Source organism: Pyxicephalus adspersus, chromosome 9, assembly GCF_032062135.1.
Source record: "Pyxicephalus adspersus chromosome 9, UCB_Pads_2.0, whole genome shotgun sequence".
In the NCBI taxonomy this organism is placed as follows: domain Eukaryota; kingdom Metazoa; phylum Chordata; class Amphibia; order Anura; family Pyxicephalidae; genus Pyxicephalus; species Pyxicephalus adspersus.
The window spans coordinates 29104765-29123739 of NC_092866.1; the positions used below are offsets into that span (position 1 = coordinate 29104765).

Below are 18975 nucleotides of genomic sequence, written 5' to 3' on the forward strand. Positions count from 1 at the left end.
GAGAACGACAGAGCGGCTTCCTGCTGCGTGCTTCACCCCTTCACTTGCATTAGGATCCTTCGTTGTTCATTGTCCGTGTACCTGCCAGGACGGTCGTTCAGATGATGAACGAAGCGCGCTCTAGACACTTTAGATTTTCATCCGATATCGGCCCTGAGATGATTATCGGGTGAGAACCCTTGGAAGTGTGTACGTAGCCTAACAGTTTCCTACATTATCTTCTTGATAGCATTGTTGGACTAATGAGGCAGATCAGTGTATTGCAGTAGTCTTTATGGCATTTTTTTGTTATCAGTTGTCACTGATCAAAACCCAGGTCAATTTTTGCACATTTCAAAAAAAAATTTGATTTCTGGTTAGTTTTTTAAATACAACACCTCTGCTTTATCATTCCTTCAGTTTTTATGTATAAGGCCTTAAAAACTGTTTTTTTCTAAATCAGCAAAACAATAACTGAATGACTAAATGCCTAAATGACTAAAGGTAAGGCTTTGTGGATAGGTCTAGATTTTCATTACTAGTTTTAGGTCCTTACACACAGTGCCAATTGCCATGAGTATGGTAATAAAAGCAGATTATATTGGAGTTTAAACTAGATAGCTTTTAGTTTTTCAGGTGTGATACCTTTTTAAATTGAAAAAATATGTAAGGATATGTTACATATGCTATAAATATTAGTGCCAGATACATACAGGTGACTGTACATATACAATATTTTTGGTGTTGAAAATGCATGATAAATAATAAAACTCCTAAATCCTGCTCATAGAAATATTTACATAGTAATGTATACCAGAATTTCTATTTGTAACTATAACCAATATCTTTATTTGTTTTCTTTATAGACCTTCACAGCCTGGTGCAATTCTCACCTGAGGAAAGCTGGGACACAAATTGAAAATATAGAGGAGGATTTCAGAAATGGCCTTAAATTGATGCTGTTGCTTGAGGTCATCTCCGGTAAGTTCAATTAAAGATAATTTCTTTAGTTTTAGCAGTTTAGCAGGAGAAACTTAACTGCTACTGGATCCAAGCTACAGCTTCTTTAGGTTTCCAAGCTAAACCAGGTAGTACTGAGTAGGAGGAATACTGACAAAATTACTTTTATCAAAACAATATGCAGTATTAACTAGTTACAAATAGTTTCAGCATTTTTTTAATTTTGAACTCAATGCAAAAGGACAAAATACTTAGCAGTTTAATGTGATATGTGGCCCCTATGAGAAGAACTAAATGTTGAAAGGATAGGGTAAATGAAAATCTCCCCAGGGGTAACTGGCTAACTGACTGCAACTACTTGCTGTACACTGGTGAAGCTTTTCAACCTCTCTCAGGTTATTATTTTTGCCTGTCTTTCAAAACTTTGACAAAGACAAAGGGGGTGAGATGTAAGCATTCTATGAATCAACTGGGTCACATACAGCAATAATAACTTGACAGACTTATTGGACCTGATTTAATAAAGCTCTCCAAGGCAGGCAAGGATACACTTTCATCAGTGAAGCTTGGTGATCCAGCAAACCTCGAATGGTTATATAGCAAAAAGCAAATCATTTTTAGGAAATCCATTCCAGGTTTGCTTGATGACCCAGCTTCACTGTTAAAAATGTATCCTCTCAAGCCTTGGAGAACTTTAATAAATCAGGCCCAATAACTCATGGCAAAAATAATCATAATAAAAAATAAAATGTTTCAGCTGGAGTAGGGTTCTACCTGTAAATTATGCTTCTGAACCAAGAATTTTTCAAAAAATAATTTAACTATTCTGTAAAAGGATTTAAAACATCTATTGCAGAATACCATTGTATTACAATAAATATAACCATGCTGTCAGGTAGGTTCAGTAAATAATATTAAATATATTCAAATATTCATGTTAAAGGTAATGCCTCACCATAAAATATACAGTAAATTGTATATATACAGTAAATCTATATGTGTTGATGTGAGTTCCTCCAGTTTAAGGGGCAATATCTTTATTAAAGGCTACTGCATTGCTATAAACCTAATGTGTATAGCAAAGTCAGAGTGAGACAAATGAGCTGATTTCATCTTCATTTAAAAAAAAAATATGTGACTACTTACTTTAATTAACCTATCATGGGAAAAGCATCTGCACATGGTATACATTTTGTTTCATAAACAGATGATTGATATCAATATTTGTACAGTAGTAATGATCTTCATCTCAAATCAAACCCAGTATCCAAAAACAAACTATTAGAGATATACATTACTAAAATGATAGTCCCCCTACTATCAAATCCACATTGCATTACATGTAACAATGTAAATACAGTATTACATTAAATATTAGTTTTAAATACTGCAGATTCAGTATGGCCAATCTTTAATTTTTCAAACAGCATATTTGCTGCAGTTAGCTGCAGGTCAGTCCTTGTGACATGTCCATATGTCAGTGCAAGTTAGTGCATGTCCATGGATACTCCACCTACTGACCCTTACTGTGTTTCCTGACTATATCCTTGTTCCATGTTCTTGTTTTTAGTTTTAGTTTTGGTTACCTTTGGCAACAGCATTTGGATGCTTTTCATTGGTAGCCAGGCACTCCTGGCTGTACGCAACTCTTGTTCTGAGATTAGTCACAAACCTATCCCAGTACTGATATTTCATCTTAGCTTATGAAGCTGCCACTTGCCTTCAGACACACCATCTCAGGTTCCACTCTCTGGCATTGTACATGGCATAATTTCTATCAGGGATTTTGCTGGAGACCAGAATGTTTTACAAATTTTATCATGGGTATAGGCTGTTTCCTGTGTCTCTAAGCATCCTTAGCCAATCTAACCCGTCTTAGTCTTCTAATCCTTTCCCAAAGACATAGCAGAAAGGGACAGTAAATGATTCCAATGTGAGGGGAAATCCTTACTTAGTTTGCTTATTCCAGAAAATATATCATTTTGGTAGATCTCTTCTCTATCCCTAATCTGGAATCAACCATTATCATTTTGAATTGGTGTCATCAGGACACAAAAAAGGGTGTGTTTTCCCAGCAGAGACAAAGACAACAATGAAAACATTTAAACTATATAACACAGCAGAGAACCTCCTCTTAGGTTTTGGAGAAATTGGTCAGAGTTGGGGAAAAAAGCAAGATCACTGCAGAAGTTTTGAGGTTCACTCTACTGAAGTGCAGGTAATTCATACATACTTGACATTCTCTTTCATGTGAAGCCACCATTTGCAAATGCTATGTGAGCAGGGACTATATTATCGCTCGATAATAAAGTCTGGCAGACATTAAACAGTTTATCTGTTTAAAAATTAGGTGTTTAGCAGAACCTACGACAAATTATTCTATTCTCTGGACTCTTTGAACTGGCCTTTCTGAGCTATTTTACCTTGAAGTATTTTGAGGTCTTGGGGAACATACACGTTAGCACAATCACTAAATTGTAGAACGTAATATATAGAAGAATACATAATATGGAATACCTAAAATATTTTACACCCTGGATATATAATTTATCATTTTGTTTAATTCCCCCGCTTTACCCAACAACATACTTTTAATAACATTCTTGTACATAAATGAATAATAATAACAGAAAATGGTTTAATTTATTTTTTTTTTTGGTATTTTTTTGGTATTTTATGTTGATTCACTTTGTATGTTGTTTATTGATAAAGGTAAGGTCATCTAATTGGTAAGCACAACCTTAAATTATATTTCTGTTAACTTGTTCTCAAGATTGCATGCCAGGTTAAAATATTTCTCTAGTTCCCCTTGCCACAAAATGCGTAAGTGTTTGTATCTTAGTTTAGAGTACATGTTCAATATGTGTCAAGGGCAGGAAATATCTTTCAGCACTATTTGCTAACGTTATACTGCCATGTAACTGTCTATGGCTAGCCTAAGAAAGAATGTGTTAACAATTATTGTTATCAATATAAGAAATACTACAGGCTACAGGCTTCCAAATTTGGTTGGATCCTGAATGCTTGGGGACTACACAGGTATTTTTGACCCACCTAGAAGAATGTTGCATATGCTAGTTTGTGTTTGCTTTAGAAAGCAGTACTATATATATATATATATATATATATATATATATATATATATATATTTTTTTTTTTTTTAAATAAATGCATTTTTTTTTTTTTTAAATAAATGCAGTTCAAGCTGTAAAAGTTTTGCTTTATTGGCATACAGTATACATTTTTAACCCTAATGTTTTGTCAAAGTCTAAAAAATTATTATAATTTTTATGAGTACTGGTGAGCTTGTCATTGACCATGATCGAGTTTAGGCTTAATCCAATCAAGTGAGAGATGCTTAGATTGCCAGGATGTATCAAGATTGATACAGGCTGAAGTATGTATCAGTAAGCAGTAAGAGTGCTTATGTAAAGGTAAGTCCATCTTTGTAAAAAGGGCACTAAAAGTGTTGTCAGGCTAGCAGATGTCCAACACTTTAGAATATAGATCAAGACAGTTCTGCAGTACCATTGTGATTTTTTTCCTTAGTCCTTTTTCAGCCCGACTAACTATGTAACGGTGCAACAGTGACTTAAAGAGATCACATTCCTTGCACTTGAAGCTTGTATTTATGATTTAATACCAGACTGTCCAAATTTTCTAAAATTTGTTTTCCATAGCGGACACTAATATTAGTACAAATAGGCACTTTTGCTGTATGTTGTATTAGCAGCCACATTAACCAGGCATGAAATATTTCTTCATAATGGCACACCTTTTCGATGCAAGATCAGTGAAATGCATAGGCTTTCTATTGGTCCAGACACAAGTAGAGGTAATTTACTGCATTATTCCTTAGATATATATGTTACCAGACATATAAGCATTTAAATATTAGTGAATGCTGAGATCGATAGGAAAATTCTATATATAGACATTTATTAAGTCTAGTCAAAGGTACACATTAATTGTGACAGTGTAAAACTCCGAATTTATGAAAGCACTTATAACTGTCATTTTATTTTCTTTGATATAATTGTATGTATACATATCTTCTCTTTCAGGTGAGAGACTGCCTAAACCAGATAAAGGCAAAATGCGCTTCCACAAGATTGCAAACGTCAATAAAGCTTTGGATTTTATTGCCAGCAAAGGAGTAAAACTGGTGTCTATTGGTGCTGAGGGTAGGTAGTAGTCCTGGACTAATAAAATATTAGATTTTATGGGAAGGTATTGTCTTGATTTGTTGGTAAATGTCCATAGGAAATATTGTTCATTTTATCAGTTGTATTTGTAGAGGAAAGCAGCCACATAGGCTCACTACACAAGCTAAACTTCCTGCTTGAAATAGAATGTTTGCTTCTTTTTGCAACTAATACACAGATCTCTATATTTAATGTAAAAATGTGGAACAAGCTTGTATAAATGTAAGTTACATCCAAAGATGCTTAGAAAAATACTACAGTAATAGTGCAAGACATAATCAAGATGTCTTTTTTGTTTAGTTGGTTTAGTTGTCTCTAACCAAAACAACCAAAGTTTGCACTTTATTTTGTACAACACACAACACCTTTACTATTATCAGTAAAATAAAAAAACTGTGGGCCTGTTGTCATTGAAAACAGAATTGAGAATTTTCATTAGACAATGGCTGTCCTTGACATTAAATGTCAATGAGTATTCTCATATAGTGATGAGCGTTCTCATTGGCTGGTGCCATCTGTGGTTGTCCCACCTAATGACCACGGGCGAATTAAAATGCCTGCCACCATTTTCATTGACAATAGGCTTACAGCCTATTAATACTTATCAAATAAACCAGTATGTAATGTTTTTACAAACTGTTGGTCATCTAGTAGTTACCTTGTTGACCAAGCTATTAGTAGGTTGAACTTCAGTTCATGTTTGACCTGGTTCGGACAAAGGTTTGGTCAGTCATAGACATAGCTAAGCTCTATCTATGTATGTGGAAGATCTTCATTATGTGCTAGGTCACATGCAATTTCTGTAGTGTATCCCCCCCATGCTATAGATTCAAACTGGACATTTGTTAAGTAGGTAAAGTGGCTGGATCAAAATCCTATTGTTATAGTCAGAAAACAATGATATAGGTTATATGGAACCATTATTTGTTTTTTCCAGTCTTACCAAATTATTTTATATTGATTTTAATAGGATGCGGACATACTGTATTATCAGTAATCACGTAGGAATTCAATATTCCTATGTATGTAAATATCTGATTAGGAAAAGAACATGAGCGTAAAAACTTTCTTGAGACTGTAACTGTACTAATATATAGTAGGTTAGGTTGAAAAAAAGACATCAAAGTCCATCAAGTTCAACCACTAGGGAAATAAACATATCCCAGATATAAAACCCTATAAGACATAGTTGGTCAAGAGGAAGCCAAAAAAAACCCTGGTACAGTTTGCCTCAACTGAGGGAAAAAAAAATCCTTTCTGATTCCATGAGGCAATCGGATGTTCCTCGGATCAACAGTCACTGTTATTTTTTCTTTAAATACTTAATACCCAGTTATATTCTCTGCTTCTAGAAAAGCATCCAGCTTTTTCTTAAAGCAATCCATAATAGTTGCTTAAACTACTTCCTGAGGGAGCCGATTCCACATTTTCACAGACCTTACAGTAAAGAATCCCTTCCTTATCCGAAGCTTAAACTTCTTTCCCTCCAGACGCAAAGAGTGCCCTCTTGTTCTTTGTAATGATCTCAAAGTGAATAATGGGGAAATTAATGGTTGTATATTAAAAAAAAGTTGCTCTGTTTTTATGACCTGTAAAAGCTCCTTAAAGTTAGTCTTCAACTCAAACACAATACAAAAAATGAACACATGTAAAATATAGAATAAACAAGAAGCGTTATTTTTTATTTTTCCATAGAAATCGTTGATGGAAATTTGAAGATGACTTTGGGTATGATCTGGACAATTATTCTGCGTTTTGCAATCCAAGATATTTCTGTTGAAGGTATTTATGTTAATCTTTAAATATTTCAAACCAGGTGCTAAACCAAGCATAACTACAAATGTGAAAAGGATAACTTAAAATAAAACAATTTAGGCAGTACTAAAAACTGGTTAAATGTTATAATTTAAACATTTTCCTCCATCAGAGACATCTGCTAAAGAAGGTTTGCTGCTGTGGTGTCAGAGGAAGACTGCCCCCTACAGAAATGTTAATGTGCAGAATTTCCATATCAGGTAATATGAACTGTGGGAATACAAAAACACTTTATTTTGAAACTAAATGTTTTTATAAACATCCGCAACAGCAACACATATATGATAACCAGCATGTAAAACAAGTCCACATAACTTGGTATGTTTTATGAAATCAATAAATCACTCATTGTTTGTAGGTTTGTATCTTGATCACTCAGCAGTTTTAGCATTGTTTTTATAGTCAGCAAAAGAATTGCAGTTCATTAACTTCCATGGGCTTAGCTCCTAATTGCTGTTCCTAAATGACTGGTGACAAACTGCTGTTACATGGTGGAAGTGTCAAAAGGAAGCAGTGATTCATTTCTTCAAATAAATTACCCATATGGCATGGCCATAATTGTAGGTACTGTTTTTTCAGAAAATACAAAGTAGAAATTACCATCTCTTAAACATATTCATTAACACAATATGAGTTAGAAACCAGCAAAAATTTCTCTTTTGTGCCGCTCGCCACAAAAAAGGGCCTATAGAGATTGCTATATTGATAGCAATCCACTTAAGAAATAGTGGAGATTAGTGCTTGTTTTTAAGTAGCATACACAGTCATGATAAAATTGAATGAACATCTTACACTACATTTCAAAAAGTTTGTGATCACCACTCAAATGTAAATACAGTACTTGTGTTTCTATGTTTAGAGGCCTGACCCTCAGATAACAAAACCCGTTCCTACTTAAATAAATACGTAGTTGGTCATAGTTCAGTTAAACATTTGAATCTATTATGGGCAAAAACCCTTATTGTTATTATTGCATAAATGTTTTAACATCTTTGACTGGCAAGGGTACAAATATTGGCAAATGGGCATGTACTGAATATATTCATAAGTCATTATTATGAGTTTTAGGATGCAGTAAAGGTTGGAACAGTATGGCCATTATGCATTATGCTTTTCTGATGTTCAGTTTCAAGGAAGGCTTTTCATTCCACTCCCTAAAGCTATGTGATATGTACTGCTGCAAGTGGCAATGCATCAGACCAGTCAGCTTTTATGGAATCTGCTTACCAGGAAGAATTACAGAGTGCATCTGCTGGCATCAGTCAGAGCCATTTCTATTTTTACCATACAGTGTAGGAAACTAACATGCATACCCTTTACAGTATGTCTTAAAGTAAATTAAAAATTGTCCAAAAATGTCCCCTGGATTTAGAATGTATTGCATTATTTTTAGTTCAGAAGTGTGTCTCATTTTAAAAGAGTTTTTGGTAAAGTTTTCCTTCCACAATGTGCAGTGGGCTTTTGAACTGCAATGAGAAAATACCTAATACAAGAGATGTCTCCTGCACACTTCATAAATTGGTGTTGGTTGTAAGACACAGTGTAGGTGTGAATAGGTACTTAACATTTTCCTACACCCTACAAGAATAGTATGCTAATAATATAGATATCATTTAAATGTAGTTCTACCTCTCTCTATCAAGTTCTTGAAATCTTCCACTTACCTGCTATCAATCACTGAGGGCGAAAAGTGTATTGCAGTGCTTCCTCATGGAAGGATTATTGGCCTAGCAATGCAGCAGATTCTACATTCACTCCCAAGGGAATATATATTAACACTTGAATTCAACTATCAACAGCATCTCATAAAAAAGAATAGGGAATCAAGTGTGCATCCAATGCTCCACTTGTCTGTGATAAATCTGTGCAGCTTCCACAGTCTCATTGTGACTATATCAGTGGATTGTAAAGAAGTAAGGGCTTGCAAAAAATAAATTTTAAGAATAAAAAGACTGAAAGTACAGTTATCAATTATCTGCAGCACAGGTGTGAATCAGACACAAAAAAAGAGTTGAATTTCTACTTTCTAATGTATTTTTAGGCTTTAATGTATTTAAGTTTAGGGTGTGATTGGCAAAAGAACCAACATATATTTACTAAAATTTGAGATACAACTTTGTAACTTTATAATAGATGGTTTTGCAATGAGTTTATTCCTCTTTTTAAGACAGATATATGTGCTCCTGTTTGTAACTCATAGCAATAATAATGGTTTATTACACAGATGCACAAAAAAGTCAATGGTTTTTATGTCATCTCTTCAAAGATAGAAAAATAACAGTTTTTGACAGTTTACAAAGACGTGAATAATACAGTCAGATATGATTTTATGTATTTCTAGTAACATTTATTTCTTCTTTTACCTTTTTCATGTGAAGCTGGAAAGATGGCCTTGCACTTTGTGCTCTTATCCATAGACACAGGCCTGACCTCATTGATTACTCCAAGCTCAGAAAGGTAATCCTTTCTCTTTTTATTATCCTTCACATTGTCAGGGTAGGTTTGATGCATTTTTCTACACCATTCTTTTTTAAATATTTCATAGAATCCCAATCCTTTTTTAAATTTAAATTTTTATTATGTACTTCAGTGCCAGCTTTTGAAATACTCGGACATACAGTTAGGTCCATAAATATTTGGACAGAGACAACTTTTTTCTAATTTTGGTTCTGTACATTACCACAATTAGTTTTAAATAAAACAACTCAGATGCAGTTCAACTGCAGACTTTTATCTTTAAATCAGTGGGTTTAAAAAAAAATTTGCATAAAAATGTAAGGATATAAAGCATTTTTTACACAATCACTTCATTTCAGGGTCTTAAAAGTAATTGGACAATTGACTCAAAGGCTATTTCATGGGCTGGTGTAGGCAATTTCTTCGTTATGTCATTATCTATTAAGCAGATAAAAGGCCTGGAGTTGATTTGAGGGGGGGGGGGGTGCTTGTATGTGGGAGGTTTTGCTGTGAACAGACAGCATGTGGTCAAATGCGCTCTCCATGCAGGTGAAACAAGCCATCCTTAAGGTGCAAAAACAGAAAAAAACCCATCTGAGAAGTTGCTACACTATTAGGAGTGTCAAAATCTACAATTTGGTACATCATGAGAAAGAAACAAAACACTGGTGAACTCAGCAACGCCAAATGACCTGGACGTCCACGGAAGACAACAGTGGTGGATGATCGCAGAATCATTTCCATGGTGAAGAGAAACCCCTTCACAGCTGCCAACTAAGTGAACAACACTCTCCAGGAAGTAGGCGTATCGATATCCAAGTACCATAAAGAGAAGACTGCATAAAAGAAAATACAGAAGGTGCACTGCAAGGTGGAAGCCACTCATAAGCCTCAAGAAGAGAAAGGCTAGATTGGACTTTGCTCAAAAACATATAAAAAAGCCAGCAACATTCAGAAAAATCATTCTTTGGACAAATGAAACCAAGATCAACCTTTACCAGAATGATGGCAAAAAAAAAGTATGGAGAAGGCGTGGAACAGCTCATGATCCAAAGCATACCACATAATCTGTAAAACATGGCGGAGGCTTGGGCGTGCATGGCTGCCAGTGGCACTGGGACACTAGTGTTTATTGATGATGTGACACAGGAGAGAAGCAGCCGAATGAATTCTGAGGTGTTCAGAGACATACTGTCTGCTCAAATCCAGCTAAATGCAGTCAAATTGATTGGATTGATTGTTTCATAATACAGATGGACAATGACCCAAAACATACAGCCAAAGCAACCCAGGAGTTTATTAAAGCAAAGAAGTGGAATATTCTTGAATAGCCAAGTCAGTCACCTGATCTGAACCTAATTGAGCATGCATTTCACTTGTTGAAGACTAAACTTCAGACAGAAAGGCCCACAAACAAACAGGAACTGAAAGCCCCTGCAGTAAAGGCCTGGCAGAGCATTAAAAAGAAGGAAATTCAGCATCTGGTGATGTCTATGAGTTCAGGACTACAGGCTGTCATTGCCAGCTAAGGGTTTTCAACCAAGTATTAGAAATTAACATTTTATTTTCAGCTTTTTAATTTGTCCAATTACTTTGAGCCCCTGAAAAGAAGTGATTGTGTTAAAAAAAGGCTTTAGTTCCTCACATTTTTATGCAATCATTTTGTTCAACCTACTGACTTAAAGCTGAAAGTCTGCAGTTCAACTGCATAAGAGTTGTTTCATTTAAAATTAATTGTGGTAATGTACAGAACCAAAATTCAAAATAAGTTGTCTCTGTCCAAATATTTATGGACCTAACTGTAATTCTTTTGGTGTATGTTCTAGTCATTATAAAGATATAATGTGCATGATGATCCTAAATCAATTATACCATGAATAATTCTAGGAAATAATTCAGAAATTAGGACAAATATTTAAATATGTGATTAAGTATTGTTTATATATCTGTATGGATATTCCTAGAATCATGTTAGCACACCCTTATAATTTTTATGGATGCATAGCAAAAGTGCTATAGTTAGGTGCATTTTCATCAGTGAACCAAATCAGAATATTAAAGTGTATCTAAACCCAAGAACAGTAATATTGTAAATCACTAGTCCATAGATGTGGTGGTTAAATTTGCTTTCTTTTTTGAAGACTAGTATTGGATTTTTTCAACCTGGTGACCCTAAGTTTCACCACAAGTTAGGGCTTCAGAACACCATTACCTTCTGTAGTCTAAAAGAGAGAGCAAAGAACAATTCTAACTGATGCAGCCCATCCAAAGGGCCTGGAACATTCTGGAAAGATCAGCACTTTTTTTTGTAATATAAAATATGTTATGTATTTTTACCAAACCAATAGAAGATATAGTCTATGTTAGGGTTTAGATTTACTTTAAGCAGCTCATTTGTTGCAGTACTTTAATTAATTAATTCTGGAAACTAAACCATTCAAAGTCTTTTCTAGAAAATATTAGCTAAATATAGGTTGAATGAAACACCACTTATGAGTCTATGTTTAACTTTATGTTTATCATTTTATACAGGATGACCCAATTGGTAACCTCAACACTGCTTTTGATGTAGCAGAAAAGTATCTGGATATCCCTAAGATGTTGGACGCTGAAGGTGTGTAGTAACTAGTGAACATGAAGACACATGAACACACAAGTTATGATGTATTTCCATTACAGTTTATTGTTCCTTTCTGCAGATATTGTAAACACACCCAAACCAGATGAAAAGGCTATTATGACTTATGTGTCCTGCTTCTACCATGCATTTGCCGGAGCTGAGCAGGTAACAAATACAGATATCCAGTCTTCAAAATTTTAGACTGGAGCCAAGTCAGGGTAACTCAATAAGAGTCTAGAATTTTTCACAGCCTAAGGACGGGATCCATCAGTAATATATCTCAATGGGAATAATTTGCTATAAAAACATATAAATGTCACATTCCACAGCCAATTACACAGACCACTAAGTCACTCACACAAATTTTATGAGGTAATACCAGTGATCTGGGGTCTACTAAATATTTTTAACTACTGAATCATTATATTACCTTTTTCTGATGACATAGACAGTCAGGTTTGAAAATTATGCATAACTTCCCAATCAGGTGATAATCCATGTAATTTTAAGTATAAATTATATAAAATATATTATTTCATCTCAACTTGCATCCTACGACACATATCCCAGGAGGCTGCGGGCTTCCCACTCACTGTTATGAGTGCATCAGTAAAGACATAAGTGTAGGGGTCTCCATTTTCAATTTTATATAAAGTAAAAAATGTGGTGACAGGTCTGCCTTAAATTATCTTCTGTACATTATTTTTGACCATTGTTTACAGTGTTACAAACAGCTTGTCTTTGACAACTATCATATGTCATACCAGAGACAAATGCAGTTCCATAACATGGCACTAGAAGTCACCTGAGTATTAAGCAAGATTATTTTTTTAATAGCATTTTTAAGGCGAAAAAATCAGTGTTTATACTCAAGTATATATGGTATTATTTCTATGCAGATAGGTATGATATGCAGAAAAAAATGACTATGTATATACCAATATATGGACAAATTTCTCGGCTGGCTGCCAGCACCTCGCCCCTTTCCTACTAGACACCAACGGAACAAAATCCTTTATTGGAACTGATTTTTTTCACTCTAATATTCTCTTAAAGAACAGTTTCTTCAGAAGTCCTCAGGTTTTGACTAACATGTGTATGACAGTTCCCTGCATATAAGACCTTGGAAGATACATGTAGGATCACATATGGATCTTCTAACTAGTTAAGATGAAAATTGCATGTGATATCTGTTCTAGTAGAAATACCACTTTGGGTCGAGGCACAGCCATACTAGAAGTCACAAATGTTTTCAATATTTTGACACTTTGATAATTAACATCTATCACTACTTACTCACTCTGTGATCAGCAACCATTGGTCATTCTACTACCAACTTTGGTCCCAATAATCCCCCTGAAGAAGCCCATTGGCGAAACCCGTTGGGTGCTAAGACTATTACTCTATGATCCTATACATGACCAGAATATCGTGTGAAAATGTAAACACGGGTTCATTGTTCGATTTAATTAGGATCTCTGTTATTTTCATGTGGAAATGTTGAAAAATTAAATTAATTTTGAGTTTATCATTATGGATGCCTACAAAAGCCTATCTTCCTTTCCTTCTCTCTCTATTACATATGGACAAATTAGGAACAATAACTGAAAATTTGTTCTGAATGTTACCCAATTACCCTTACCCAAAAATGGGTAAGGTTTTGAAACACTACCTCACAACTCAAAGCTGAAACTATACTTAGACATTATTAAGAAATTATTGCTCATATGTCAGAGGTAGTTAATTTTCATGTACTTTTTATGCTTTGTTTGTTGGTATTTGTTATAATGTGCAGTGTAAAGTGTCACTGAATTATAAACTGTTTATACAGGCTGAGACTGCTGCAAACAGGATCTGCAAAGTTCTTGCCGTGAACCAAGAGAATGAGAAGTTGATGGAAGAATATGAGAAGTTAGCAAGTGAGGTTAGTATGCGACTACTCATGAACTTCATATAAATGCTACACTTTTCCTTATTTTGAAGAAACTATTTTTACATTTTACAGCTACTGGAATGGATCCGCCGTACTATTCCCTGGCTGGAAAACAGAACCCCTGAGAAATCCATGAGCGCCATGCAGAAAAAACTGGAGGACTTCAGGGACTACAGAAGGGTACACAAGCCACCCCGTGTTCAGGAGAAGTGCCAGCTGGAAATAAATTTCAACACTCTGCAAACCAAACTTAGATTGAGCAACCGTCCTGCATTCATGCCATCTGAGGGCAAGATGGTGTCTGTAAGTAAAAAGAAGAGAAAAAAAACCTGCATGCAATGCCCCAAATTTTTTTTTTTTTAAACTGCTAAACTTGCAGAATATAGAGAAGACTATTTTTACTTTGCATTATTTGCCCCTAAAATGACGTACAATAGTTCCCTTTTCCCTTTAAGTTTTTCATCCTAATATTTAGGCTAGGCATAGCTAAAATATAGCATATATACATAGTTAACACAGGTTACTTGCTGACTTTTTTTACGGTACAATTTCTTAGTTTTATGAAAATTCTCAAGTATTTGTTGCTACTGTTTTGTGTTATCCTTCATAGAGAACTTCCCTTTATTTTTTTTTTAAAACTAGAAATTCAACTTTCAAGTACTAATTCAAGTACTGAAGTTGCTAGTAAACATCTGTGGCAATGTAAGAGTAGGTGCTATCTCATAGGGGTTTCAAAAATGGACTCAGACCATTTTGAAAACAAGGAATGTACTTTATATGTGTTTGTTTCAGTTCTCACCAATTTGTTTTGGCACAGGATATTGCCAATGCTTGGAAAGGTCTGGAACAGGTAGAGAAGGGTTATGAAGAGTGGCTTTTACTGGAAATAAGGCGATTGGAAAGACTGGAGCATCTGGCAGAGAAATTCAAGCAGAAAGCTTCTCTCCATGAGAACTGGACCAGAGGTATTTACTAAAAGCTATTTAAACAATATATACAACACTATATCCAACTACTTTGTTCAACTTCAGCATGACAAACACAAACTGAAAATATACCTTGTTATAGAAACACATTTACAATACATTATTTAAATAACAAAAATCATGGTACTAAGCTTGTACATGTGGCTTCCTGAAAAAAACAAGAAAAAACATAATTGACAACTATTCATAGAGGTAATTTATTGCTGCCTGGATGCACGTTCTTTCTTATGATTTTATTGCAGTCCTATGGGGGCTTTAAATTTGTATAATTTCAAATTATTCTAAAATCAGTTTAACAAAAATATATTACATTTCAACTTACGGGTCCATAAGTGTTTGTAGATGCTGCATTGCTTTTTATGTTAGGCTAAAATTATTTTCAGCAAGTACAGAAAATATCTGTTAATCTTGCCAAAAATGCAATATCCTTGTACTTTTCTGAGGGGTGAAATAATACACATTATCTTCCTTTCAGGCCATATTCTGTAATCAAATATTTAACTGGCCTACCTTACCTATATAATGTAAAGAGAAAAACATGTTTGTAGTTCATGTCCGTGAAGCAATCTAGTGTAAACAATGGCTTTATCCAAAGATACAGTGGAGCAGCAAGCAAAGCCATCCAGGGACAAAAAGGGCGGTATGTGAAAAATCGCCAGTTAAAAAAAAAAAAAAAAATGTAGGCACCACATCTAATGACTAATAAGCAGCAATTTATTTAATATGCTTTAAATACTTTTAAGGCCAATAAATGTAAATTGCAAAAGTATAAATCAAAACCAAAACTTGTTTTGTCATCTTTAAAAACATAATTATTAAAACTTTAAAAATGTAAGCAAGCATTATCAAAAATTCCTGCCTGGGTTGCCTAGACAAAAGGGTAACCCTGTTGGTTCAACGCGTTTCATGGAATATATCTGCTTCTTCACAAACAGAAAAGACAAGAACATCTGATTATTGCAGCACATAGGGAGATTATTACCCCACGTTTCAATTACCTCCACGATAAATACCCCCATTTCAATCAGATGTAATTCCTCAGATTTTGTGTTTCAGTCAAGTTTTTAGGGATGCGGCCTTGTCTCAAATTAATAGGTTGGTTAAACTTTAAAAGTATTGCTTTAAATACTTCTCTACACTATTGTCAGAGCTATTTGGATATTTGTGTCTGTGCCCACTTCCACCACTGATATTAAATTAAATATGTGGTTTAAATATGTGTGGCATTAAATATGTAGTTACACACATCCCCCTACTTATCACATTATTCCAAATGTTTCAGACTGTTGAAAGTGACCCCCTTTTTACCATTTTTTTTTTCATGGACAGTTTTGTTAAAGTCTCTGTTTTTGGTAGAATTAAGTTATATGGTCAATTTAGATACATATAGTTTCAAATTTTCATTTCTATCTCAGTCAGGTGTTTAGTTGGATTGTGTAGTCATCTATACACAAAAAACATACTGGTACTATAAGGGGTCTATTTATAAAGCATTGAACCTAAAATTCACTGAAACATTCCCTGTTGGAGATTCTTTCAGGTCTATGTGTTTTATTTGCAGTAATCTGTTCTCTGCCAAGGACTGTTTCGGTAAATGTCAGATTAACTGTTTTTGTAAATAGCCCCCTAGGCATATTGGAAAAATAGTTAGTTTTTAGATGCTGCCGTCAGCAATTCAAAGCTTCAGTTGAAGATTAAAAGATTAAAATAAACCTTTGATTTAGGTTTAACAGCAGGCTTTTTATATCCAAATTGTATCTTTTATGATAAATTCATTTGTTTTGTTAGATTATTACTGCCAATTCTAAAAAAAAATGCAAAAGAAATCAGCACAAAAAAATCAGGGTAAAACAATAAAGATTTTTGTCCACTAATCCCTGTGCCGTGTGCACTGTACAGGAAAGGAGGAACTGTTATCCCAAAGAGATTATGAATCAGCTTCTCTCATGGAGATCCGTGCCTTGGTTCGTAAACATGAAGCTTTCGAGAGCGACCTTGCTGCCCATCAAGACCGTGTAGAGCAGATTGCTGCTATTGCCCAGGAATTGAAGTAAGTTTGTAATACTTTTAAAACTTACCGTTTTCTGCAGGAAATGATGACAAAACATATTAGGCTGTATTTGTAAAAGAATAAATCAGATATTCTCTGGTGGGAATCTCCCAGGTCCATGTGCTTCAAAACCACCATCAATGGGAAAGTCTGATTCCCTGTTTTATAAATAGAGCTCAAGGTGTTGTGCATTCAGTAACATCACATGACATAAAATTAGAATTATATCTACAAAGATATTAATTTTCTAAACAGTATTTACATATTTTCAATATTGGAACTGAAATTTGTAGCAAGTCAACCCATGTAACCATATATACAGTATAAATTTGAACAAACTCACTTCTTGTTACAACTTTCGTGCAAAGGAGCCCAGGATCCTAAGTGATGTAATGTAGCATACCATTTTTATGCCTCATCACCAATGTTTTGTAAGATTACTATTATCTCACTTTAATGTAACAGTGGATTTCCTCTAAACATTGTACGGAAATAGTAATACCATTGATTGCCCCTTTGTGCCATTTGCTTGTCCTTCACCCTTCCTTGTCTATAAAACAGGATAGAGCTGTGTGTACACCTCTTATTCATTAATCTATTACTGGAAACAATAGCAAAAAGATTATTTCCAGGGACAGTAATCTGATGTCTCTCTGATTTCTGTATGGGGCTTCGGAATATGTTAATGAATTAAGGATAAGACCTGCATGAAAATGCCAGAATATGCTTAAAAATTTATCGTAGGGAAAAGAAGGTTTTCTGGTAACTGTATCAGAATGATAACTGTAATGATAATATTCATACAGACTACAAACTACTCAGCAAAAGTAATAATTATTTTTGTTATGTTGACCTGGGTTCTTACAGTGGTCATCTTTAATTCATATGATTTATAATTTTTTCCTAAAAGAAAATTAAGCCACTACTGCAATTGATTAAAAATGTAAGCTGCAGTTTGACTTAATTTTGTTTACATAAAGTCCTAAAACTAAACTACATGTCCATCTAAAACTACATCTGTATATAAAACTAAATAGTCTGCAAGGTGACAATGCTACAGTGATTCTACTGCAAAATGAGGAAAGGAAGCAGCAATTAAACTGATCTTCTAGCATGATCAACAGAAAACAAAAATACTGTGTGTTACAGGCAGTGCTCTTAAAGAAAAACTGACATATCATGTAGATCTGTTGACTTTTTGCAGGATATGTTATTTTTGCTTGAGGCAACAATTCTACTTTAGGTCACTCATTCAAAATGTTTCCTTACAGCGAACTCGACTACCATGATGCCGCTACTGTTAATAGCCGTTGTCAGGCAATCTGTGACCAGTGGGACACTCTTGGTACTCTCACACAAAAGAGGAGAGATGCTCTTGAGGTAAGAATGCATCCAAATACCACAGTCAAGAAACATGTTTCTATTATCATGTGTGCTAACAGGGATAGAAAGTTTGATAAAATATATTATTATATGCTTTTTTTTTTATAGCGTGTTGAAAAGCTCCTGGAAACCATTGACCAGCTATATTTGGAGTTTGCTAAAAGAGCTGCTCCATTCAATAACTGGATGGATGGAGCAACAGAAGATCTGCAGGACATGTTCATTGTGCACAGCATTGAGGAGATCCAGGTAAATATCACCCCATAATGCAGACAATAAGCAGTGACCAATACAATGAGGGGGGATACTGTGAAAAATGGCATTATTTGTTTTGTTAGCTGCAAGTAAAAATGGGATGAAACATTTCATTTTTGGACAGACAACACAAATATGTGCATTGTGCTTTACAAATGATCTCCAGGAAGATCATTGTTCTAGCAGGTGAACATATTCATTATTGCATACGTTCATGTTTTTTTTTCAAGTTTGACAGTTTAAAGTATGCTATGTGATAAATAATTAAATGGCCGTTACAAGACTAACAAACCCAGTAAATGGTGTGTTATCTAAAATATAATTCCAACGAA

The 18975-nt window shown here is 34.5% G+C and overlaps 1 protein-coding gene across 1 annotated transcript in view; it reads left to right on the forward strand.

Annotated features, from left to right (window-relative positions):
* ACTN3 (actinin alpha 3) overlaps window positions 1-18975 on the forward strand; it is a 45425-nt gene that overhangs the window by 21110 nt on the left and 5340 nt on the right. The window contains exons 2-14 of the mRNA XM_072423044.1: window positions 846-960; window positions 5004-5123; window positions 6840-6926; window positions 7072-7159; window positions 9338-9416; window positions 11949-12030; window positions 12116-12201; window positions 13868-13960; window positions 14042-14272; window positions 14787-14934; window positions 16855-17005; window positions 18277-18385; window positions 18497-18637. Of these exons, the coding sequence (XP_072279145.1) occupies window positions 846-960; window positions 5004-5123; window positions 6840-6926; window positions 7072-7159; window positions 9338-9416; window positions 11949-12030; window positions 12116-12201; window positions 13868-13960; window positions 14042-14272; window positions 14787-14934; window positions 16855-17005; window positions 18277-18385; window positions 18497-18637 (1530 nt within the window). The remainder of the gene's footprint in view (window positions 1-845; window positions 961-5003; window positions 5124-6839; window positions 6927-7071; window positions 7160-9337; window positions 9417-11948; window positions 12031-12115; window positions 12202-13867; window positions 13961-14041; window positions 14273-14786; window positions 14935-16854; window positions 17006-18276; window positions 18386-18496; window positions 18638-18975) is intronic.